Raw genomic sequence first — 26,866 nt, 5'->3', positions numbered from 1 at the left:
TAATAGCTGGTGTAGTTCGGTTTTCTGCTCAGGCGACAGCGGTGCTTTACTGATAAGGTCACTAATGACTTGACCGGTGTCTTCCCTGTTCGTCACTGAGCCTAGTCCCGGAAGCTCGACCGGAAGCTCTTCAGGAACGTTTACCATCATGCACACCACTGCTTCCCTTTGTCTATAAGGTTTGAGCAGATTACAGTGGTAAACTTGCTGTGCTTTCCGCTTTCCTGGCAGACTTACCACGTAGTTAACGTCCGACAGTTTCTGAACAATTCGTGCTGGGCCCTCCCACTGCACGTCTAGTTTGTTGTTTAGCGATGTGCGCAATATCATGACCTCATCGCCAACCTCAAAACGACGGGCCCTGGCTGTCCGATCATAATAAACCTTGGCCCTCTGCTGGGCCTTTGCCATTGCTTCACCTGACAACTCCTGTGCCCTTCTTAAGCGTTCGAGGAGCTTAAGTACGTACTCCACCACGACTGGGTCGTCGCCCCTACCTTCCCATGATTCTCGAAGCATGCGAAGCGGAGATCGAAGCGAGCGACCGTACACCAGTTCAGCTGGCGAAAACCCCGTAGCCGCATGCGGCGCGGTCCTTAAAGCAAACATCACCCCAGGCAGACACAGCTCCCAGTCAGTTCGATGTTCAAAACACAACGCTCTCAACACGCGCTTCATGACGGAGTGGAGCTTCTCAACGGAATTCGACTGTGGGTGGTACACTGAGCTGTGTAGCAGCTTTACCCCACACCTTTCGAGAAAAGTTGTCGTCAAAGCGCTAGTAAACACTGTGCCCTGATCTGATTGAATTTCTGCAGGAAAACCAACTCGCGCAAATATGGACAGTAGTGCATTAACTATCTCAACTGAGCTGAGTTCTTTAAGCGGCACTGCTTCAGGGAACTTTGTCGCTGGGCAGATCACAGTCAAAATGTGTCTGTACCCCGTGGCTGTTACCGGCAGAGGTCCCACTGTATCAATAACGAGCCGTCTAAAAGGCTCCGTAATGATAGGTACCAATTTCAACGGCGCCCTCGATTTGTCCCCTGGTTTGCCCACCCGCTGACAAGTGTCACATGTCCTCACGAAATGGTCTGCGTCCCGAAAACACCCTGGCCAATAGTACTCTTGCAAGAGACGGTCCTTAGTTTTCTTAACTCCTAGGTGTCCGGACCACGAACCCCCATGTGACAAGCGCAACAGATCCTGACGATAGCATTGGGGCACGACCAGCTGGTCGAACTCCACTCCTCGGCGGTCTAGATACTTCCGGTACAGGACTCCACCTCTTTCCACAAAACGCGCAGTTTTCCTGGCGATACCTTCTTTGACATTGCAGCGCACGTTTTCCAGGCTGCCATCCTTTTTTTGCTCGGCTATCAAAGCCGTCCGGCTGACTTTTAGCAACCTATCAAGTCCGTCTGACGTAGACGCGATGAGCAAATCAGTAGATAGCTCTTCTAACTTTCCCGCGTCGGGATTTTCCTCTCCAGTATCTGGCGCCTTCAACGCTACAGACTCAATTTTATTCTGTTCGGGCGTGCTCTGAATATCAGCTTGCTGCGCCTCTGACCCTTTTTCGTTGTTTGATAACGTCGGCCCCGCAACTACCGCCTTTGCAGCGAGCTCCCGAACCTTCGATCTGGTTAAGGCCTGAACACTAGCTTCACCAAACAAAAGCCCCTTCTCGCGCAGGAGGTGATCGGACCTGTTTGAAAATAGGTACGGGTACTGGGGTGGCAGCATAGATGACACTGCCGCCTCCGTCTCAAGCGCTCCGAAAGGTCCTTCAATAAGCACTTTTGCTACCGGCAGACACACGCTATGAGCTTCCACGGCTTGCTTGATCCACGCGCACTCGCCCGTGAACATATGGGGTTCTACGTAAGACGGGTGAACTACATCCATCGTAGCTGCGGAATCGCGAAGCACTCGGCACTCTTTCCCGTTTACGAGGAGGTCTCGCATGTAAGGCTCAAGAAGCTTCATGTTCTCGTCAGTGCTGCCTATTGAAAAAAACACAACTTTTGGTGTTGTTTCCGGACACTGCGCCGAAAAGTGACCCGGCTTCTGGCACGTATAACACAAGCGCGCTCGCCTCATCTCGAACCGCTTTCTGCGTTTGGCTGCCGCCGTCTCTTTACGTTTGGTCGGACTGCTTTCGCTCGCATCCGCACTACGCGTGTCCCCGTTTAATCTCATGGGCGTGAACTTCGGCCTCTCAAACTTCGAGCCAAATTCACCCTTTTGACCGTCCTTAGCTCCGCGAGCCCGACGCGTCACAAACTCCTCGGCTAGCTCAGCGGCTTTAGCCACCGTACAAACGTCTGGCCTATCCAAGACCCAGTATCGCACGTTCTCCGGTAACCGACTATAAAACTGTTCTAGCCCGAAACACTGCAGAACTTTATCGTGGTCACCAAACGCTTTCTCTTCTTTGAGCCACTCCTGCATGTTCGACATAAGCCTATACGCAAACTCTGTATATGACTCACTTCTGCCTTTCTCATTTTCCCGAAACTTCCGACGGAACGCCTCCGCAGACAGCCGGTACTTTTTTAGCAGACTCGATTTTACTTTGTCGAAATCCTCTGCTTCCTCTCTATCCAAGCGAGCGACTACGTCGGCCGCCTCGCCGGGTAACAAAGTGAGCAAGCGCTGTGGCCACGTTTCCCGAGAGAACCCCTGCTTCTCGCACGTTCGCTCAAAGTTAACCAGGAACAAACCAATGTCCTCTCCAAGCTTAAACGGCCTCATCAGGTCAGTCATTTTGAACAATACTCGTTCTCCTGCACCGTGTGCCTGACTTCCATTACGAGCGCGTTCCATCTCTACCTCGAGACGCTTCATTTCCAAAGCGTGTTCGCGCTCTTCTTTTTCTTTCTGCTCTTTAAGTTCGCGCTCCTGTCTTTTTGACCTCTCCTCAATAGTCTCAAGGCATTCCGACAGCTCGTCATCCTCAGCCTCTAACTCAAGAATAGCCGTTATCAGTTCCGGTTTTCTTAGTTTGTCTGAGACATCCAGACCCAACTCTCTTGCAAGCTCCAACAATTTCGGTTTGCGCAACGACTTCAAATCCATGGCTGCTCTGAATGCTGCTTTCTCTACTGCTTACTATTGTCTTGCCGCAAACTAACCCGGCAGCAACGACAACCACAATTACCAGCTCTGTTTCTGACACTAACAAAAAGCCTGGCAAAGCTCAGTAGAAGAAAGTCCCGCACTCACCAAACCTCGCAGGCAGGAATTCCGCGCAGTCGTTCCGCTGCAGGCAACCAGTCGTCACACAGGGCTCGTTGCACTGCTCCCGGATCGTCGTTGAGCTGTTCAGCATACAGTCAACTGCATCTCTTTGCTGCTGGCCTCCGTTGTCGCGATCTCGCCGCTGGCAGACCGTTGTTTGAAGTCGTAGGCGATCTCACCGCTGGCAACCAGATATTTGGATCGCGACACTGGAGCGATCGGATGGGAACTCGGCGCTGACGCCCGTGGTTGTACCTGGGTCGCAAGCCCCAAGGGTAGCGTTGGCCTGGCGGCCTGGGGTACAACTGCAAGCATCCGAAGGTCCCGGCAAAGCATGAGTCGACAGGTAACAACGAAACAACTTGTTTATTTTAACATCGCAAAGAGTTGGCGGTCAGGTTTGACCGAAGTAGAGAGACGGGAGAGCACTTCACTCAACGGAAGAAATCGGAGCCCTCTTCTGGCGTCCGGGGGCAGCTGTTTTTATACTCTCGCAGTTGAGGGCAAGAAGGAACCCCTCAAAAGACGAGCACGTGAATGTACAATGGGCTAATGGTGACGCACACTGTCGTAGCGATGCCGTAGCACCATGTCGTGGCGCTGCGCACGATCTCGTAGCACCTGGTCGTGGCGCTGCGCAGCACACTGTCGTGGCGCTGCGCAGCATACTGTCGTGGCGCTGCGCAGCACACTGTCGTGGCGCTGCCGGTCGGACACAATGACTGTAACGAGAAGATGGTCCCTGCTTTGGCATCGCCTGTTTCGGGCACAATGACTGGAACGAGATCCCTGCTTTGGCATCGCCTGTTTCGGGCCCAATAACTGGAAGGAGATCCCTGCTTTGGCCTCGCCTGTTTCGGGCACAATGACTGGAACGAAATCCCTAGGCGGTCGCATCGCCGCAGACGCGCCTGGAAACACCTGGCGATGAGTGTTGCGGTGACGACGATCGGGCCAAAATGTCCGCCGCCCCGCCGCCGTCGCGCCGGCAAAACCACGTGTCGCAGGCGAAACGCAACAACGCACGCATAGCCGTCGACGTGAAGCACCTCCTCAAACCGCTTTAAGCAAACACTGCGGTTGTGGACGCAGTCTCTGGCCTTTTAGCCTGGGAAGGTTTTCGTGTGACCAAGCACCTGTTTGCTGCGTAGACCCAGCATCGGTAACAGAGGCTGGTGTAGCAGCGCTTTCCCGTTCCCGAAAGGTCGAGCTACAGCTCGACATGAGGCTCACAAAGCTCTCCCGCAATTCTTCTCAACGATGGGACTGGACTCTGGTCTGTCGTGCTAATACTCTGTCTGTGTGTGATGTGACGTGCTTTGATGCGCCATCTTCCTTTTTGTCTTCTTTGTTCCTCCTCTTCAAGTCTGCGGGCGTGGTGGCCCTTTTTTGAGTCAATTGCTAACGTGGTTCTATTTCTTTCTACATTGACACTTGAGGACGTGCTTGTAAGTTTCCGGGATTAATAATTAATAGTATTAGTAGCGTAGCTTCATCGTGCCTCACACTGAATGGCCTGGTGTGTCACCTGTCTTCACTTCTAAGCTGTGTTGTCGTCTGTGCACCCGGCCGTGGCATCACTTCCGAGGAAATTTGTATTTCCTTGTCACATCTTTAGAAGTTATTTGTGGTTGAACACTTTCTTTAATAACATACTTCGATAAAAATAATGATTTATTCGTTTGGTGCTGTCGTCATGCCTCCAACATTTGCTTGTATCTGCATGCTAGCCAGAAAACGTCTCGTTAGCTACCCTACGGTGGGGAAGGGGAACAGGAGTATACAGAGAAGAGAGAAAGAAAGACTAAGCTGACTGCAGCACGTAAGCACCTCATTATTGAAAAAAAAAACTTTTTTTTTCGATGGCGTTTGCTTGTACCTGGGTTTATAACGCAACAGCCACCGGATTGTTTTTACAAAGAGGAACGACAAACTGTTTTTTGTTATAGACGACATAATTTGAGTAGTGCTGATGGTCGCTGAATTTAGCTATCCACAATGACGAATGACGAAGTGATGTGTTATGGCTGAGGGTTGGGGCGCAACTCAGTGCCGCTGACACAGTATCGGTTTCGTTCAAGGCGGACACTCCTAAGCTTAATGGTCCATGCGTCATCATTGGTGATTCTCCCCAACAGTTTTTATCTGCCGGCTATAGGCAACCGTTGAAAGTCACACATGGTGGCCCAAATTACTTCCGTTTCTCAATTTACTTGTCGTTCTTTGACCTGCATGAAGTGCAGCTCTAATAGTAGCTAAAATAACATAAACTAGTATATGAAATTGTCGGGCGTATAGCGAACGAGGGTATCAACGGAAATGCCACTGATACAATAAATAACGGAGAAAAACAGGCTGTTGCATGGAGTGAAAGAATTCTAAGCCAAGTGCGCTCGACATAAAAGCGAACCTTTGATTGCTTAGCCCGTCACGGTTTCGTGCCCGATGATTGGGCACTATCACGCCGGATATATTTGGGGATATACATATCCTCACCAGCCTACATAAGCACTGCATGTTGACTGCTAAAGTAGCGCGATTTAGCGTACCACTGTTATATATCCCGACCTATGTACAAAACCTATCCTCATTGGCATTTCGCAAGCACACCGACCTCTTAATGGAATAGCGCACGATATTTAGCAGCCTTTCCTTTTTGTTTTCTTGTAATTAGCCAGCCCTATTCTTGGGCCACCGCGTATGTGGACATTCTTGACTAGTATCTCCAAAATGGGTACGTGCCATTGTGACATAAGGGTTACACAAGCCCTGAATGTATTTACGTCTGTAACACGCTTATCTCGGCACACACGGGTCGTCACCATTATTTCCTCGAAAAACATCGAACATTGCCTACGTCCTGTCGAAATCACTGCATCTACCTCTCACAGTATTCACCCGCATCTCTTTACATTTCAGCATAGCTTTTGAACGATGCAGTGCATAAACGTAACCATTGTGCCAGATTAAGATTGTGACTTGCGCAGTAGGTAAATATTGCATCAGATATCGCGCTACATCGAATTATAATACAGGTGCGTAGCATTTAATTTTATGGCATTTATTGACTGCTTCACGAAGGCTTCGCCTCCCATAGATTGCAACATGTGCGTTGTATCTGCATTCTCTTTTTAATGCTGCCCATATACTTCGTTGCAGTTGTTCCACTACTGCTACGGAGGTCTGCGCTACGACTTCCTGTGCCCGAACTACACGCTGTACGACCAGACTACCTTCACGTGCCGCTTCATCAACACGGTTGAGTGCGAGAAGTCCGAGAAGCACTACGACCGAAACGAAGCGCTCTACAAGGAGACTACCACGGTGCCGCCTTCCACCGTGCCTCCTAGGTGAGTATCGGCGTCCCTTTCGGCGACGCTCTTGATACATCAACGTTGGCAGCGTTGAGAAAAGAGCTGCCGCACAGCTGTGCGTTACTATTGGTACTGTTCTCTTGTTGCTTTGCTGTGCGCATTGTTCCGTTAACGTGCGTTGTCTCCGATATCTCGACAGCACTCACGATTAGGCATTCTTTCGTTTATTTTCAATTTTTAATTTGAGCTTTCAAAGTTCCGTGGTGGAACTCATAGAAGAGGGGCAGCCATTGCGCAGAACGCACCACCCTCTGCAGAACACCTTGATGCTAGAAAAAATGAGGAAAACCATAGAACATATCAACAGTTCGGAAGCTTATAATTTGCACATGTACAGTTTGAAATTTGCAATTTACAATTTAAGAACAACTTACAAAAGTGCTGTAGAGAAGAGCAGCTTGTGAGAACCTAGTGTCCACTGTTACCCTCCGCTTACTTGCCATGTGGCAGTGATCAGGAACAAACAAACAAACAAACAAACAAACAAACAAACAAACAAACAAACAAACAAACAAACAAACAATCAAGAAGTAACGACAAAGCAATTTCCGCGTCAAAATCTGGCGCCTTCGGTTGTTGCTCCGCAGTTTTTATTGCAACTTATCCACACAGCAACTACGGAAGGATAACCATTTCTGGAGGCACGCAGGCCCACGCGCTTACTGCGTAAACTGCTCAGTAATACCCTTAAGCTTGGGAGAATAAATTACGCCTAACGTATTTTTACTACGGACACTGCGATTTGGAGAACAGTTTACTGCAAAGCTGTTAGCCTCTAGTTGGTCGGGATTTTTCTTGGCGTGCTCACCCAAAAAGCAGTAGCTGGAAAAGGGGTTTGTGTTTGAGTTTTCCAATTGTGTTTTCTCGTATATTTCAATTAAAATGCGATGTTATCAAGTCTGCAGGTTGTGTTTAAGTCGTACTTTACGAATTTTCTGACGCATCTTATACTTTGATAAATTCAGTTAGTTCATAAACGCACTTGCGCGACGCGGAGAGCCTACAAGAATGAGGATGCATGCTGCACTAACGGTACCGCCACCTAGCGGCCGCAGCCACTCAAACAGCCCTGAAAGTTGCAGCTGGAAAAGGGCTTCGTCTTTCAGTTACCGCGTAACAGATCTTTGTTTTCTCGTATATTGGAATAACAATCCACAGCTATCCTGCCTGCAGCTGGTGCGTAAGTCGTAGTTAACGCATTTTCTGATGCAATTCACTTTTAAACGTTAACTTAGTTCAGTAAGGGACTTGCGCTTGGCAGACGGCCTAGAAGAATGAGGTCGTATGGTGCACTTGCGCACACGTGCGTGTGTGCGTGACGTCCATCGATTGTGGTGGTGGTGATTGTGCAATTCCGTCTAACGTCCGCACCAGCTTCGCTTTACATCCCCACTTTCACAGGGTGAAATGCTGGAAGATATTTTTAAATGTTCAACAGCGTTTTGAGATTTAAGAAGCAGAGTGGTACATAAGGGGAGGGAAAGCGTTTGCGGTGGAAAACCACTTTGAAAGGAAAACCATCAGCTTTCATACAGGGAAGGTTCAAAAGACGGTTAAGAAGCCGAATTAAGGTGGCTAGGTGGCTATTGAGGATGTTTTTGTTCACATGATCGCATAAGGCCATGTTGACACCTGACACAGTGGTGCCACCTACACCGCGTACCACGCAAAAGAAAAAATATCATGCAGGGGGCGAGATCGCGCAAGCATCTGGCTTTCAGAACGTTGACTTGCGCTCTCGTGATTTGCCGACACCGCGCTTTCGTCAGCGGTCGTTTGCTCGACGAGCCGGAAGCGCCAATTGAATGCTGCCTCCTCGAGGACGTAGGAGGCAAATCGAACGTTCTGAAAGCGAGATGCGTGTGCGATCTTGGCCCAGGTAACGCGCCAAACCTACATCCAAGGTGCAAGCGGCGCCATGACATTAAGCAAAAAAATGCAATATTGCAACTCATGACGCAAAGCTTTAAAACTACAGCTACGTACCAGTAGTGTGTCTGTCCCGAAGCGTTATCACCAACAAGAAAGACGGAAGAATGTGACACGACTAGCTATCCCTAGACACTTGAAGTTCATCGAAAAATTAGTAAAGTCTTGCCCAGACTGGTGCGTTTTAGTTGTAAGATATTGATGAAGTTGTATACTTTAGGTTCAAAACCTCATACAAATCGCTTGTGCCATCGACTTTCACAAACTGAAAACAGTACGGCGTAACTATTTGAATGGTAATATAATACAGTGCTCGGGCGAAATTGGAAAAGGGAGAGAAACCTAGACCTGCGCTTCTTAGGGAAAAGGAAGTTACTAAAGGACTTCACTTGTGAATAAAAATGGCTGGCTCTCCCATAATCAAAAGTAGATGTAAGCATGAAATGGCAATCGGCAAAGCAGATTGGTAGGAGATCATACTAGCCACAAACTTAAAGTGCGTGTATTGCACGTTCGCAACTGCACACCCCACAGCACCACATCGAACCACACCACACCATACTGTTAACTGGTCCACAAGCCACACCGTACTGTTAACTGGTCCACAAGCGGGCTGCCGAGCTAGAATAAGAAAAACGGCTGAAGGCAGCGCGATAGACAGCGAAAGACGCAAGGGAGACAGAGCGCACTGCCCAGCTAGAAGAAGAAAATTGCCTGAAGGAGGTGCCACGCGGCGTGGCGCCGTCTCTTGAGGTGACGCAAAACCCCCGCCGCGGAACTCACGGAACACTGGCGTTCAACAGAGCACAGGCAACTCTATCTCAGCGCCAAAAGCTGACAGTAAATTGTATGATGCCCTGTATGCACCTTTTGAACGTCGCGCCTATTGGAAATGACAAATAAAACTTCAGCGTACTAGAAGTTATAGCTTGAGTGTTGCTGTAAACAAACATTAGGAAGAACTCGGAAGCAATAATTTTTGTAGCTTGTTTGGGCAGTAACTAGCCAATTTAATGCGGTCCTGTTTAAAAGGGTTGGGGTCCAGATGCCGCATTTTCTAAAGTTTTGACTGGTTGCCCGGATGATATCGTTTTGTGCTTGCAACTTGCCAGGATAACGCCTCTGGATTTCGGCTCAAGGTCACTCGAAGGTCGCCGACAACAGGAGTTAAAAGCATTTCATGCTTAATGTAGGTGCAGCGGTGGCGTAGAGGTAGAACACCCGCCTCGCGTGCAAGAGGTCCGTGGTTCGAATCCCGGTGCCGGCAATTTTCCACCGGATTAAAAAAAAAAATCCGCGTGTTGATAAAATTGCACAAACAGGCCTGGAGTGTGGCCTGATCCCGGTGACCAGAACCGGTAACGCACTCCCTCACCAGAGCAGGATTGGCCACCCTGGTGCAGTACTTGGCCACAACCTCCTATGAACACAACAATCAAACCCCGGCCCTCAGTCCCCAGCAGCTGCAAAGCAACTGACCACGGCGGCGGTCAGACCTGCGACGCAGCAGAGGGTGCTAAGAATCACTGGCTTCGGACAGGCCGCCATTGGAATGTGATCCTGGCAACGTTTAACGCTAGAACGTTATCTAGTGACGCGAGTCTAGCAGTGCTATTGGAGAAATTAGAGGGCAGTAAATGGGATATAGTAGGGCTCAGTGAAGTTAGGAGGCCAAAAGAAGCATATACAGTGCTAAATAGCGGGCACGTCCTGTGCTACCGGGGCTTAGCGGATAGAAGAGAACTAGGAGTCGGATTCCTGGTTAATAAGAATATAGCTGGTAACATAAAGGAATTCTATAGCATTAATGAGAGGGTGGCAGGTCTTGTTGTGAAACTTAATAAGAGGTACAAAATGAAGATTGTACAGGTCTACGCCCCTACATCCAATCATGATGACCAGGAAGTCGAAAGCTTCTATGAAGACGTGGAATCGGCGATGGGTAGAGTGAAAACTAAATACACTATGCTAATGGGCGACTTTAATGCCAAGGTAGGCAAGAAGCAGGCTGGAGACAAGGCAGTGGGGGAATATGGCATAGGCACTAGGAATAGCAGGGGAGAGTTATTAGTAGAGTTTGCGGAACAGAATAATATGAGGATAATGAATACCTTCTTCCGCAAGCGGGGGAGCCGAAAGTGGACGTGGAGGAGCCCGAACGGCGAGACTAGAAATGAAATAGACTTCATACGCTGCGCTAACCCTGGCATCATACAAGATGTGGACGTGCTCGGCAAGGTGCGCTGCAGTGACCACAGGATGGTAAGAACTCGAATTAGCCTAGACCTGACGAGGGAACGGAAGAAACTGGTACATAAGAAGCCGATCAATGAGTTAGCGGTAAGAGGGAAAATAGAGGAATTCCAGATCAAGCTACAGAACAGGTATTCAGCTTTAACTCAGGAAGAGGACCTTAGTGTTGGAGCAATGAATGACAATCTTGTGGGCATCATTAAGGAGTGTGCAATGGAAGTCGTTGGTAACTTCGTTAGGCAGGATACCAGCAAACTATCGCAGGAGACGAAAGATCTAATCAAGAAACGCCAATGTATGAAAGCATCTAACCCTACAGCTAGAATAAAACTGGCAGAACTTTCGAAGTTAATCAACAAGCGTAAGACAGCTGACATAAGGAAGTATAATATGGATAGAATTGAACATGCTCTCAGGAACGGAGGAAGCCTAAAAACAGTGAAGAAGAAACTAGGAATTGGCAAGAATCAGATGTATGCGTTAAGAGACAAAGCCGGCAATATCATTACTAGTATGGATGAGATAGTTCAAGTGGCTGAGGAGTTCTATAGAGATTTATACAGTACCAGTGGCACCCACGACGATAATGGAAGAGAAAATAGTCTAGAGGAATTCGAAATCCCGAAGGTAACGCCGGAAGAAGTAAAGAAAGCCTTAGGAGATATGCAAAGGGGGAAGGCAGCTGGGGAGGATCAGGTAACAGCAGATTCGTTGAAGGATGGTGGGCAGATTGTTCTAGAGAAACTGGCAACCCTGTATACGCAATGCCTCATGACCTCGAGCGTACCGGAATCTTGGAAGAACGCTAACATAATCCTAATCCATAAGAAAGGGGACGCCAAAGACTTCAGAAATTATAGACCGATCAGCTTACTGTCCGTTGCCTACAAAGTATTTACTAAGGTAATTGCAAATAGAATCAGGAACACCTTAGACTTCTGTCAACCAAAGGACCAGGCAGGATTCCGTAAAGGCTACTCAACAATAGACCATATTCACACTATCAATCAAGTGATAGAGAAATGTGCAGAATATAACCAACCCTTATATATAGCTTTCATTGATTACGAGAAAGCGTTTGATTCAGTCGAAACCTCAGCAGTCATGAAGGCATTACGGAATCAGGGTGTAGATGAGCCATATGTAAAGATACTGGAAGATATCTATAGCGGCTCCACAGCCACCGTAGTCCTCCACAAAGAAAGCAACAAAATCCCTATAAAGAAAGGCGTCAGACAGGGAGATACGATATCTCCAATGCTATTCACAGCGTGTTTACAGGAGGTATTCAGAGACCTGGATTGGGAAGAATTGGGGATAAAAGTTAATGGAGAATACCTTAGTAACTTGCGATTCGCTGATGATATTGCCTTGCTTAGTAACTCTGGGGACCAATTGCAATGCATGCTCACTGACCTGGAGAGGCAAAGCAGAAGAGTGGGCCTAAAAATTAATCTGCAGAAAACTAAAGTAATGCTTAACAGTCTCGGGAGAGAACAGCAATTTACAATAGGCAGCGAGGCACTGGAAGTCGTAAGGGAATACATCTACTTAGGGCAGGTAGTGACGGCGGATCCGGATCATGAGACGGAAATAATCAGAAGAATAAGAATGGGCTGGGGTGCGTTTGGCAGGCATTCCCAAATCATGAACAGCAGGTTGCCATTATCCCTCAAGAGAAAAGTATATAATATGTGTGTCTTACCAGTACTAACCTACGGGGCAGAAACCTGGAGGCTTACGAAAAGGGTTCTACTCAAATTGAGGACGACACAACGAGCTATGGAAAGAAGAATGATAGGTGTGACGTTAAGGGATAAGAAAAGAGCAGATTGGGTGAGGGAACAAACGCGAGTTAATGACATCTTAGTTGAAATCAATAAAAAGAAATGGGCATGGGCAGGACATGTAATGAGGAGGGAAGATAACCGATGGTCATTAAGGGTTACGGACTGGATCCCAAGGGAAGGGAAGCGTAGCAGGGGGCGGCAGAAAGTTAGGTGGGCGGATGAGATTAAGAAGTTTGCAGGGACGGCATGGCCACAATTAGTACCTGACCGGGGTTGTTGGAGTAGCATGGGAGAGGCCTTTGCCTTGCAGTGGGCGCAACCAGGCTGATGATGATGATGATGATGATGCTTAATGTATTTCTTCTTCTCTTTGTCCTTAGTGGGCGAGTGGTTGTATGGCCCACAGTGACGAGAGCTGACTTGGAGGCAAGAAAGAACGACACAAAGAAAAGATGATTTTAGAACACACTTTGCACCGGTTTAAATTTGTTGAGAGGGCTCAGCGATATGCCAGTCAGCAATACCCTGTATATTTAGCATTGCGAAAGAACACATGAATCCATGCAGATTCCGACTTTAAAGGTGTCGCAGAGTATTCTCGGAACAATACGTTTCTGGAAAGCTCATCATAATACGTTGGCATCAAATACAATATGCGAACACACTAGTTTTTTAGACGTTATCTGCATATTAAATATCGTGAATGATCGATTTGTGAAAAAAAAAGGAGTGAAAGAAGTTTGTTATGGCACGCTTCATTTACACCGCAACAGATGGCCCTAGATATCAGTTTACATTGTACGTCTGTTGAAATGGTGGATGCGTGTCATAATATCCCGGGAGTAGTCGAGTGTAGTCTACAGCCAAAGGTCACTGGTATTCGTCGCGCTGCAATAGCTAATATGCGAAATTTCGTAAACAGGCTTTCTCACACATCTGGTCTGGCCCAACCACGATGGCGGACCTCGGGTTAGAATCATAATTAGAGTGTCAAAATGCGGGCCGCTGACACATTTTCTGCGGCATTCCCTCCTGCGCACCATCCAAGCTTTGAAAACGCGCGTCTCGGGTTTAAAAGTGCTACTAGCAGGAACGCGGCTATCTTAGGGCAAGTTAGCTGTGTGGCAAGGTCTGCTTACAGAATTTCGCATATAGTCCGTTGTCGCTGTAAGCTTGAAGACGGGGCTAAATTGCGCGAAGGGCTAAATGTGTACCAGAAATGGAGCAAATCAAAGTAAAATATTTAAGCTTTCTTTTTTCGAACAAACTCACCCGTGATTCAAAACCTAACAACGCGCCCCCCTTACCGAGGATAAGCTGAAGACCAGACAAGAACAAGCGTTCTTTTTTTTTTCTTTGCGTTCTCTTCTGTTTCTCCTCGTTCATAGTCGCGATCTTATGATTGCGAATAACAGCGCTCCCCGCCTTCACGAACAATTGACGCAGCGATATAACTGAAGTTAACGCTCACTACCAAGAAAAGTAACGCCGGCTCGCTGCACAGGTTACGGCTATAAGTATGACGTTCACGTAGCGGTACCTCTGTATACATCGGCTGTGCTGACAGTCCGGACTGGAGGAGTGCGACATACTCGAGACTACGGAACACGTCTTGTGCATCTGCTCCCAATATGCTGTGATTAATACAATCACTGACAGAGAATTTGTCAAAGTTCTTGAATCAACCTTTGCCTGAAATGGTTATATTGGGACCTCGGCCCGTCCCCCATCGTCCGCGCTATGCTCTAAAGGCTCGCATCAAATTCCTGCACGAGAGTGGTCCGAAATTCGGGACTTTGAAGGGCCTTCACTGTTCAAGCTCATTCGAAGTGTCATTTGCGTCCTCACCATCAACGCTCCAGCAATGCTTAGTAGCAGCTTAGAACTCCGATTCAGGCCAACCTCTCATATTTTCTATTTCTGTCACAATAAATCTCTCTCTCTCTCTCTCTCTCCCTATCCGCAGGCCTCCTCCGCCCCCACGCAAGAAGCAGTCGCCACTCAAGAAGAAAACTACAAGCACCACCACCACCACTACCGAAGCGCCGGATGACTACGAGGAGTACGAATACGAGGAAGACGAGACAACGACGACGGAAACAACGACGACAACAACGACGACTCCTAAACCCAAGCGGCGAAGACTTAGGCCTCGTCTAAGGGGTTTCGGAGGTCGGAGCCCTCCAGGTGGTAAAGAGTAGGCCCAGACGCTCGTTCTGCAACAGTGTCATCGTTCAACTGCCATTCACGGAGCTGTCGAAGCTGTGTAGCGGCTTACGCTACACCAGCGAGGCGTTTACACTTGCGATGACTCGCACGTAATGATGCGTGTTCTAAAACATTTTCCCGTCATGTTCAGGTTTTTCTCGCTCGTATCCGGCCTGAAGCTACGGGGCATGATACGTAAAATTATGCTCCTTTCTTTGGACATTCATTTTTAGCGAGTTGAAATTGATGTTGAGTCGTATGCCTCGTCGTTATTTTCTCGTGTCACGTCTGGAAAGAGCAAGCTGAGACAGATTGCCAATCACTTGCATCCTCGACAATCAGTGTTGAAATAGGAATCACTAATACAACTTTGACACCAAAACAGATTACTGTAGTAATAACTTGCTTTATTTCTAAACACAGTAGTCTCTTAAGTCGTAGTAGCAAGATCCGCTGCACAATTTATTCCTGGAAAATTATGCACTTTCGTTAAACGTTTCTTCTCTTTTCTTTGTTTGAGCCCCATCGCTGCTATTAAGTCGAAACTTTGAGAGAAATGCTTACTTTAGCACTAATAGGCAGAGGTGGACCAATATAAACTTCGTCGAATACGAATTGAATAAAGATGGTAAGTAGCCAACACCAAATCGAATAATGAATAGTCAAACGTAGACGCATATATTTACAGCAACAGCAATTACTTTGGTATAATTAGGCGCCACACTCGTACTGACCAGCGAAGAAAACGGGAGAACTACCAGGGACAATCATGATTACTTTTAAGTATAAGATTGTCATTAAAAAAGCTGCACGAATAGCCTCTCCACATCTTTAGAGTCTGCTTGCAACTAAGATTTCCAAAATTGAATGGCTGCTGTGTGACTAGGTTTGCGAAAATGCTAATTAAATGGTTCCCGAAAAAAGATCAGAAGTTAGAGGGGAAAAAATGCTGCTTAAAGACTTGCGCGCTACGTATGTAACAGGGGTCGTTGTAAGAAAACATCACTTGTAGCGCAATAGATAAAACTGGTAAATGACTAGGCTGAGGGAAATACTAAACACACTGCAAGCAAGAATCAGAGGTTGTCATGTAGGCTTCTGCCACGAAAACGAAAACAAAGCTTGCACTACCCATTTTGTTTCTGCTTTGATTCGAAAATTTTTTTCTTGTTTCACTTTTGATATTTTGCGATACTTTATTTAGCAGACGCAGAATAGTAAGCAGGCTCTAACAGTTGGTATTTGCAAAAGATTTAACTGCTTGAGTAACACATTTCTCGAGACTACGTCTTCATAGTGCGGCACTACATCTCTTAAAAGAAACGTGCGGTGCAATAACATTTCTAACAAGTTCTCACGAAAAAAATGCTTTCGTAAGATCCCACGACAAGCACCGTTGCTATGGACTACGTCATAGTGTCAGGGAAACTGCAGGACATCTAACAAATGATGAGATATTCACTTGGGTGGCAGACATGGTGGGCGCTCAGTCTTTCACATAATACAAAGGTATGCGCGGAAGAACGAAATATGAATGTACAACAGCTCATTTACACCTTCCCAGGGGCCACTCATCGCAGTGCTAAAGCTAATCTAATCGCAGTGCGTATTTTTAAGGAGTAAGGCTAAGAGCCTAGTCAGAAGCACAGAGTGCATCAAGGCGTTTACGTTTAAGAATGATGCCACTTGAGGCATACTAGAAACTGCCGCTTTGAAGCTCGAAATACTATGTCACTGTCTTGTATGGTTGTCCTTGCGTGAATGGAGAGTCGACGGGGCTGAAAAAACATCGGCGCGTTTGCCTTCTCTGGGCCGAACAGCTTCTGTGCCTTACCTAAACGTACGCTTCGGACGCAAAACGCAGGTTATTTAGTTTGTGCTTGTGAATTACGTCAGAACTATATTACGCCATATTCGAGTGAGGCATACGTGCTCCGTCATATCTGTGTTGTTTTGAGACATATCATGATGTTCCACGTTACACGCGCGATTTTTTCTTGTGAGCGCGAGCACCCTCAAAGACAGCACAGGACTTCTCTGCATTTTCCTGTGTGAGGTACTTACAGTACCACGCTGCAATAGGAAGACAGGCATCCGAAATGTTTAGGACATCGAGGTTCAACATCGCGTTTTTATGTTTTGTTGTCGTTCATGTCCGTGACAGCTGTATTCCTAGTTGTCCGCATAAAATTTTGGTAGGCGATTGTTGCTAGTGTACTTTGAAAAAATTCACAGTGGCCGTGAACGCCTCTCGTGTGGACCTTTTTTTGTAGAGCAATGTAATAAAAAATATGTTTGTTTGCTTGTTCTTTCACGAAGGGAATGTTTACTCATCGCTTCGAGTACCAACTTGTGACCGGTGGTATGGCGTTAGCTAAGCAACGTGTTGTAGTTACTTCCGTGGGGGGGTTGGCACATCATTTCTTTCTTTTTTTTTGCTTGGTAGCGCATGCCGACATTGGCAAGAATGTTTCGTATAAATGGTTATCATAAAAAATATAAAGACGTAAGGGTTGTTGCGGGAGCTTCGAGCGATCTAGTAATTGCGCCGTTGAACTGATCTTGGGAGCCGAGATAACACGCAGTAAAGCGACGTGCCTTTTCTCTCGTGAAAACGTAGAAAAGAAATTTCGTTCTTACCACGTACTGTTCCGTTCTTGCCCAAATTCCGAGGAAATACAGAATTTTATGTCCCTAATAGTTCAGTTGAACACTTGTCACTGTTACATGGCAAGACATGCCTCGCATGCCAAGAAAATTTGACTTCTGACCCGCTTGCAGTAAGTGATGCCTAAAATAGGACGGCTATGTCACTTCCGTTGTATGCAATACCGTAAAGTATGACCTTCGAGATCGGTCTTCATTAACCGTTCGGGGTTGCGTCCGAGAGAAGCAACAAAGGCAACGTGGCACTTTTTTTTTGCTTATACACCAGCCGAGTAACATTTCCGAGGGCTACATTAAACGATTTGAATAGTAAAATGCGGTCGTGCTGCGAAATGTGAGCAAAAAAGAGTGAAAAGGTAAGTTCCTATTTTTATACGATTTTAGGAGAAAAAAAACGTGCGTCCCTGTATAGAGATCGAAAGAACTACCTTGGTGGCGGCTGCTACCAGTTCGTTTCAAAGGTAAATCTTGACAACGTTCATCTATTGAGACTGCTAAATCCGGAAGTGGCAAATTTCTCTTTCCTGGATTCCAGTTGCTTCCATCTGCTATTGAGTCTCGTGTGGACGAGTAAACGAGGAGGATGAGGGCGATAAGCCATCGACCTCCGATGCGTTTGACTCGTCCTGCGAGAACACCACAGGTCAAGGCTTATGCTAGAAGAGTTGACTGTCGGGCTAGTTGGTCGTCCATATTTGAAGAGGTAGTTTAGCGCAAATAAAACCACGGACACAAGGAAGACAGACAAGGACAAGCGCTTGTCCTTGTCTGTCTTCCTTGTGTCCGTGGTTTTATTTGCGCTAAGCTACCTCTTCAAAAACAAGGCTTATGCGATCGCGCCAGACGACACTGCTGACCAATTGCGTACAGCTTCAGTTTCCAGTGAACCCTTCAGTTTGTTTGGAAAACAGTGGGATATAATGTTCTTCCGAGCACTTCTCACCAAATAACACTGTAAGCACGATCACTATTGGGCCAAATTGGGCATTGCAGGGCCACTGCTTCCCACTATTGGGAGTAGAGTGTATTCGGCCTGTATGCCGTACTGCATGGCCACACTTTATCAGAGTGTTAGCCTTCCTTTCTAATAAGATACATCAATGATACCGTGACGGCGCTCATGAGAAATCATGACAACACATCCGAGATGAGAAGTACCAGATGGGTACGGGCTGTTAAGCATATGTAAGAGGAAGCTTTAGTAGAGCTATGCGAGCGTATGCGATTGAAGATAACGTTGAATAAAGAAGGCCAAAGTTACCGTGACATCAACAAAATGAGAGTGTTTTTATTTGTTGTTGTAATAATAATATTCACGCCTGTGCGTGATTATTATTATTATTATTATTATTATTATTATTATATATGGAAACATCCGAGAGTGCCACAACGCCTGCCTACTCTTTCGGGCGGAGGGAATCAAAAGAGAAGATAGGAAACAACGAAATAGGAAAGAAAATTGGAAATAAACAAATGACCAAAAGACGGACAAAAGAAAGCAGGAACACGGAAAAAAATGTCTGTAAGCTTCAGGCCAAATCAGTTTTCGGCATGAACGTTAGCGAGGCTCAAAGTGCTTGGTCGCGTTCACTAACACTTCCTCTCGGAAACAGGCAATCGTCAAGGGTCGTACACTTGATTCCAATCAGTCCATGTTCCTTAATTAGCAGTGCGCGTTGTGTGCCGAATGCGGGACACTCTAATATAAGGTGTTCAAGTGTCTCACAGGGGCCACATGACTTACACGATAGACTGTCCACACGTCCTTGACGATACAAGCGTTCCCGCGCCAACACAGAGCCAACTCTTGATTTCACTAGCAGTGCTCTGGCACTACAAGGCAAGCCGCGACCACGAGCACGGCGAGGGAACGAGCCGTTTGCAACACGGTGGTCTGGGTGCTGCTTTAGGAGACACCGGCGGATTAAAATACGTGCACTGTCAATCATACAAGAGATTTCTGGGCAGTCGCTCCCATTTTGAGCGCAAGTTGAAGCCAGGCGATCAGTCTTTTTCATTTCCAGCTATACCCACGTGCGAAGGTGTACACTGGGCAATGAGGGATACCCCACTAGAAGAAATTTTTGTCGGCGGACTCTATTATACTGCATGGAATTGGGCTATTGGCATCCTTTCTCAACAGCTTGCTAAGAGCAGCACAGGAGTGTGTAAGGATGATGACCTTCGATATGCTTATTTCTTCCTGTACGTACTTCACAACATCATCAATCGCTACCAGCTCAGCAGTTTTTGAGGAGCATGGATGAGGTATCCGAAACAGCCTTCTTATGTCAGTCTAAAGGCAGACGAAAGCTACTGCAGTGCCTTGAGCGCCGCTGCTTACCGATACGGCCGTAAACACTTTAAGATGGCCTCCACATTTTTCATATAAGTGCAGGTGGGCCAACTGGAATAGTGCCGAAAGAGGCTGGTCATACTTCTTGTGTATCTCGGTAATCGAAAGATGAGTAGGGAAGGGGCATTTGCTGCGTTCCTTCGGAGTTGTCAGTGAAGTAGTATCCTCGGAAGTGCCAGGAATGGCAATGAAGTGCCTGCCCATCGTTTGCTCGGTGCAGACGCTCTACGTGATCTAAAGCTCCCTGGTCTGTTTGCAGCCTCAGGGGCAGCTGGTGTGCTTCAATGAGTAGTGGAACAGACTGCACCTCACAATTTAAGCCTAGAATGACTCGGAGGGCAATACGATGGTCCCGTTACAATTGAGACATCAAACTAGGCGGCACATTCAACACTGGCGAGGCATACATCAAGACAAAAAGTGAAGATGATTGATATACCTGTAGTGCTGTCATCTGATCACAGCCGTCGCCCCTAGCAGTCAAGGTGGCCACATACCTGAGTAGAGACGGCAATTTGCGCCGCACAGAGGTGACGGGAGGGCGCCACGATGAACGATCATCGATAATTACGCCCATGTAGTGGTGTTGCTGTACCAAATCGGTGTATCTCCGAGGCATAGCAGGTTCATGGTTCGACGAGCGCGTTGTCTAGGATGATATGCAATTGCGGCTGACTTAGCAAGTGAAATCTGCAGACCACCTTCATCCATGTACTCTGATGTGACATTCAGAGCTCTCTGAAAGATTCCATGAAAACGTGGACCGAGGTGCGAAGGGCCGCTGATCCACAGTGCGATGTCATCGGCATGCATTGCAATTCTTATTGAAAAGTCACATTTTTGAGGCAGTCGGCTTGGAAGTTCAGCAAGTGCGCTGTTGAAGAGAAGCCGCGATAAGACGCTGCCTTGCGGAACACCACACGTAACAGTGCGAGATTCACTTGTTGCTCCTGCAACGCGCACTTTCATTTTGGTCTCCGATATAAAATGGCCCATAAAACGAAGCAAATTACCCGACATTCCTAAGTACGAAAACAATTGCCCCATGTGGTACCGAATCAAATGCTTTCTGTATGTCCAGGAATAGTATAATGAGAGTGCTTGTTATCTCGAGCATATTCAAACGATGATACAAGGTCTGCAATGCTGCTGAAGGCTGAAAGATGGCGACGAAAGCCGCTTATGACACGAGGAAAGAAATTCAGTTCCTGTGATCTGCTATCTAGACGAAACAGTATCATTCGTTCCATCAGCTTGATAATATTAGATGTTAGTGATATTGGCCGGTATGACTTTTGGTGTTTTGCAAGACACCCAGGCTTTACAGCAGGTAACATCACCGATGATTTCCGTTCGTTGAGGATCAGACTCGTTCGCTACGCTCTATTTGTCCAAGATAAGCTGATGAAAGGCCTCATCGATGATTCGTAAGGCTTGGCACGTGACACTTTCTTCGCCTGGGGCAGTGCGGCGTTTAGAAAGGCTAAGAGCATAGCGTAGCCCCTCGAGATTAAAGCCTGCCTCATCTATCTCGCAAGCAGGACCATAGTGATTTAACGTCCGTAATGGGCCTTTAGGGTATTGAAATAAATAAAAAATAAATATAGCAAGTGGTTATGGTACCGTGAGTTGTCAGAGAATTAAGGGCGCTGTTTGTGTTGTCTTCTGACACAGCAGATACGTAAAGGTCAGCAAATGCTTCCGCGAGAATTTTCGGTGACCGGCCGGTCGTTATGCACAAAGCAGCAGTTGGATTGGTGCAGATCTCAGGAGCTCGGAGAGCCTTCAGTATGCGCCATACCTTTCGAAACCGCTTGCCGTATGCAGTGAACTACAAAGTGCGGCCCAGCTCTTCCGACGAAGTTGTTTTTGTGTCACCGTATAGCTGCATCTAGGCAGTTATATACCGTCCAATCAGAGCTGCGTTTAGAGAGCATGCGCCGTCCTGTAAGCGCGGCGTTGACGTGCATGTAGCCTCAAGAGCTTAAAATCAGGGTTCGGTTTATCTGTGCGCTGCCATCGTCGTACCGTAGCTTGTTGTAGACAGTCACTCACCAGCTTGACCAGCTTGTCGTGTGATGGCGCCTTTGAAATCAGCTGACGGAACTTGTTCCAATTTGTCACAGTGTAGGGGGTAGTCTGGCGGCTAGGAGCATTTTGTGAAACCAACAAAATTGGTAGGTGACCTTAGCCCCATGGGTCAGCTTCACATGACCAGGCCAGGCACACATCTCTCGTTGATATCCCAAGGTCGATGGTGGATTGTTCCTTTCCTTTGCCGACAAATGTAGGTGAGCCGTCATTGAGGGCTTGTAGATCATATCTAACAATAAGTGCATTGATCTCCACGCCCCGACTGTCTTGTGGACGAGAAGACCAGTGAGGATGGGGAGCATGGAAGTCTCCGCACAGCAAAAATGATGGGGCGCAACGAGAGACTAAGCAATCGAGTAATGTGGTGTCTGAAAACCGCGTCGGTCGATAATATATGCTTGCCACAGTCATCGTTGTATCTCTGAGACTTACAGTGTCGTTTCAGCTCAAAATCGGCGTCGCAGATGTCACCTGTGTCAATAACTATGAAATGTAGGTCAGCTCTCACGTATAACGAGGCTTTTGAAGCATTTCGTGTTTGCGTGACGTCGGTGCACTGGAAAGTAGCGCATGCTGGCAATGTGCATCGAGTGTTACTGTGAATGCCCACGAAGCCTGTAAGTCTGAATTCTTCTTTCCTTAAATTGGTTTTTTGAAGCACTATAACATCTGCCGGGGCGTTCATTGCGAGGAGCCGATGGAGTAGATCAGCATGCCGCGGTCATAGGGACTTGACATTCCATTACAACACAAATAGACGAGGCTTTCGACAAGTGTTCATATTGTTTCTAGTGAAGGCCGTCGAGAATTTGAACGAGAGCCTCGAGAAGTTGCTCGGCGACTTGGGCTGCTGGTGTCTGACGACCGGCAATCAGAGACCTAATGATGTTGGCAAGCACATTAAGAAGGTTGATAAACTGGGCATCGTCGTTGACTGAGACCGTTTTGGGCACCCTATTTACAGTCTTTTCTGCCGTAGACAGAAGCTGGTTCGGACGCTTTCGGAGGCGTGATCTTGACAGAGAAAGGTTCCGATGTTCTCGATGGAAGCTGCTGCCACGATGTCACTGTGAGGCAGAAGTCCCGCCTCCCTCCTTCCCTCCGATGCGCGATGTCTGCGCTATTCTTCGAAATTGCGGGTACATACTACGTTTTGGCCCTTAAAGCCCTTGGACGGGCGCTATGGTTGTGTGTATTCACTCCTGATGCCTTCTTTTCAGCTTTCTTTTTCAGAGCTTTTATTTTTCCTTCAGTGTGGGACAGTCTTTTCTGTTGCCAAGTGTTCACCTTCACAGTTAGGGCAGTGAGATGTGGGACTGTTGCAAGAATTTACGTCGTAATTTTTGCGACATTTGGCACAGACCACAACACTTTTGCAGTAACCCTGTACATGACCAATCTTTAGACATTTACGGCACTGTAAATGCCTTGGCACAAAAGGTCGAACTGGGTATCGCACCAGTCCAGCTTTTATATGGTTAGGTAGCTTTTCACAACCAAAGAATACTTTCACACGCTTTGCCAATACAAACAGAACTGAATGTTTCTAATTCGTGACGAAGCACAATATTAGAAAAAAAAACTTCAGCATCAAAGAGAAACCACCAACCGAACGCAAGAACTTCGTCGTCGTCCCCCACAGAAACCAAGAAAGTCAAAGGTAAGAATCAAAAAGACAGTGCCGGTAGTTTTTAAGCTGAGGTTAAATAAAGCACCAGTTCTTCAGGAAACGACAAGAAACAGACATGTTAAAAATGCTTACAAGACAGTCAAAGCTAGGTAAGCATCAAAAAGACATTGCCAATAGTTGTTAAGCTGAGGTTTAATGTAACCACCAGTTCTTCAGGAAACGACAAGAAACAGACATTTTAGAAAATGTGCGTTTGGTTGCTTGTTCGGAAAAGAATAGAATGACAACTCTTTAGGCGTGTCAATAAAAAGTGGCAAGCCACTAACACATCGCTAAAAATACGAGCATCTCTTGCCTGGACGCACCCTGCAGTTTCCTAAATCCACTGTTGGAAATCATGTGATCCGTTTCCGGCTAACATTATTATAGGAAATCGAAGGAATGCCTTGGCTATGCCAAAGAGTGGCTCAGAGATGTACTTGTGCAGCCCATACCCTCGAACCAATCTCATTTGCTTCTACTCCATTTTCATCTTCTACATGATTACTTTTTCGCGTTTGCGACTGGTGTATAACTCTCTTATTTTACGCCTCAACTGAACATAGTGAACGCCATCACCAACCACCCGAAACGGCTGTTCTTTATGCCATTTCCTAATGCGGGCTTTTCGACCGCATTCGTTTTAATCAGCAGCTGTCGGATAAGTAAAAGAGCAAGCAGCAATTAGGCGTAAATCACTTGCCAAGAAGTTCACTAAATTTACCGCGCCTAAAGGCTTTTCTGCAACACCAAAAAAATAAAGAAAGAAAAATATCCCAATTAAGCAAAGCATATGAATGATTATGTGCCACTAGCCGAATGCGCTTTTCTGAGTGCTCCAGCATATATTAGTCACGTCGTGGATAACAATACCCGCAACAAAGACGTCTAGCGCGTCCAAGGAGATTTCTTTGTTCAACGCGGCGCCGAAAATCAGCCGCCTTTCTGGAATCGCGCCGACTGTGGGCTCAACTCGCCCCAAAAAGGGCTTTGTGTTTTGTTTTTCTTTTCGGCCTTGCGATAGCGCGAAAATGAAGGCGCAAGGAGAAGTAAGAGAGCGGATCCTCTTTGGAACTCGCCATACAGTCCGGCACGTCAGAATCAAAGCCAGATTTTCTCCTCGAACCGTTGTTTTTCACCGTTTTTTTTTCTGCTTTTATCCCGGAATGCCAGAATGAAGGGGGTGTTCCAGCTTGAAAACGATTGCCGAGGGAAGCCATTTTATTCGGATCAGGCCCACCGCTCTTTGTTCATCCTTTCGAAGAAATCAAGACCGCCCTTTCTTCCATCGCTTTTCTTTAAGGTTTTTTCTTAGTTCCCTCGGAATCTCTTTTCTCTTTGACCCACCCCGTAAGAGCAGTGCTGAACGGCTGTGCAGAAGGACAACACGCCTAGGCAGAGTACGCGAGCCGTTTCGCGGAAGTTGCACTTCTTGCCCCCGTCTCAGAAGATCGTGCGCTTCGTTTTATAGACCTGAATACCCTCCTGGTAAACGTTAGCAAATCCAGGAATTATGTATCTGCCGCGAACTGCACGCTGACACTATTAGGGCAGCCGTGTTCTGCGCGCTGCTTTGTGCGCTGTAACGCCAGAGCCCGAGAAAAGGTGCAATTAATGGCTGCGCTCTGAGAGCATTCTTTCTAACACGACCAGCCGTGAGATGCGCCGGCGGGTAGTTTATTATTGCTTAACAGTCGTGTTAGTTAGGTAGGGTATATAGGGTGACGTAGGGGTTCTGGCGCAGAGAAACTAAATCTACTTGACGCTCCAAGCGCAGGGAACATTCGCTTCGGCCACGCGGACGTGTAATGGAACATATGAGGAAAACAAAACGCCGAAAAGAAATCCCCCCCCCCAAACCGCTAATGGACTGGGCTACTATAGTCAATGCAAGGCACAATAAGAATGAAACATTGTCGGAAACCCTGATTAGATTGTCTCTTGGCCCGTGAGAGCTGGGACAGTATAGGACGGAGGGATTCCGTTGCTTGGGCAAACAACCCTGTTGAAGCATTGTGACGCACGTAGCACTGAATAGTACCGTCTAGGGAACATGCTTCGACAAGGGCTCTGCCGCACGCGTTATTGATGGTTCACTAGGAGACACGACCAATGTTGAAATTATATTAGCGTTTTGTTCCGCGGTGCCATTAATGCGTGCATTTCATACATATTAAGCCTTCTTTTCGGGGCCAACCTTCTCCTTTCGCAAAAGAAGGAGCCAATTAGAAAGCCGACGGTGAAAAAGTAAATAAAGATAAGATAAAAGCGAAAAGTAGGCTAGAGGAAAAGAAACGAAAGAAACTGATTTTGGTTCTGTTGAAACCCCTTTAGGGTACCCAAGTCACTCGTATGACATGCCTCCATGAGTCTTCATATTTCGCCTTTAGGATTTTCCCGTTTATTTTTCCTATTTTTGGAGAGTAACCTTTCGCTCAACTCCTAGAAAGAGCCCATTGTCTTCACTGATAATGAACTTACCCTGGACACGTCTCTTTATAGGAACCACGCCTTTCAAATAACTGCTGGCTTTATTTAGTCGTGCTTGCTTGACCAGTTTTCGTCGTACCCGTCAATGTCTACATCAATAATTTCATACTGCCATTTCACGAGCGCAGTCATTGTCGCAGTACCTTTCAGTAAGTTGAAGAGAAGGTCAGAATGTCATGTTTACGCCAATAAGAGTAGAGTATCTACAGCAAACACGCTGCCAGAAAGTTTAAGCAAATCAGCATAATCCAAACGCGAACAGAAATAAATAAATCTATAGAAAGAGCTTTTACTCGCGAAAACTTAAATTTGAAATCGCCGGTGCAGCTGCGTTCTAAAGATGATGCTTTACATGGCTAGACATTTCCATGTTTAATCCAGAATTACAGCATTTTATGGAACGTTGTCAAACAGGAAAACCTCTACCACCAATCTCACTCAATCGTGTCAACTCTTTTTCGCATTTTATTTTCCTTTATGGCACATTGTAGGTGCAAAGTTCTTACTAAACTAGCGGCATTTCAATTAAGTTCTATACAAGGCTCTTTGTCTACTAATTGCGCATTTCATAGAACTGTTTAGTTTAGTTTTAAGGGGTGTACCACAATAGGCACCCTGATGTACCGCACTGAATCTTTATTTGGATGACGTATTCGTAGCACGCCAAACACGATGTCGACGAAAATGTTTCCACGGAGGCATTGCAGTGGGACTGTTGCGCTTTTTGACGATGCAAAAATACGGTGGCAGGAATTTACGTTGATCAATCCATTACATATTTAAAGGAAAGTTT

The 26,866-nt window shown here is 46.8% G+C and overlaps 1 protein-coding gene across 1 annotated transcript in view; it reads left to right on the top strand.

Moving 5' to 3' along the window:
* The window catches only part of LOC142583029 (uncharacterized), a 115,982-nt gene extending 98,871 nt beyond the window's left edge, over positions 1–17,111 (top strand). The window contains exons 5-6 of the mRNA XM_075693272.1: positions 6,403–6,593; positions 14,556–17,111. Coding sequence (XP_075549387.1) covers positions 6,403–6,593; positions 14,556–14,790 — 426 coding nt within the window. The 3' untranslated portion in view covers positions 14,791–17,111. The remainder of the gene's footprint in view (positions 1–6,402; positions 6,594–14,555) is intronic.
* The last annotated feature ends 9,755 nt before the right edge of the window (positions 17,112–26,866 follow it).

The sequence above is a fragment of the Dermacentor variabilis genome, chromosome 5 (assembly GCF_050947875.1).
Source record: "Dermacentor variabilis isolate Ectoservices chromosome 5, ASM5094787v1, whole genome shotgun sequence".
NCBI lineage: Eukaryota > Metazoa > Arthropoda > Arachnida > Ixodida > Ixodidae > Dermacentor > Dermacentor variabilis.
This window is presented reverse-complemented; position numbering and strand designations above follow the sequence as displayed.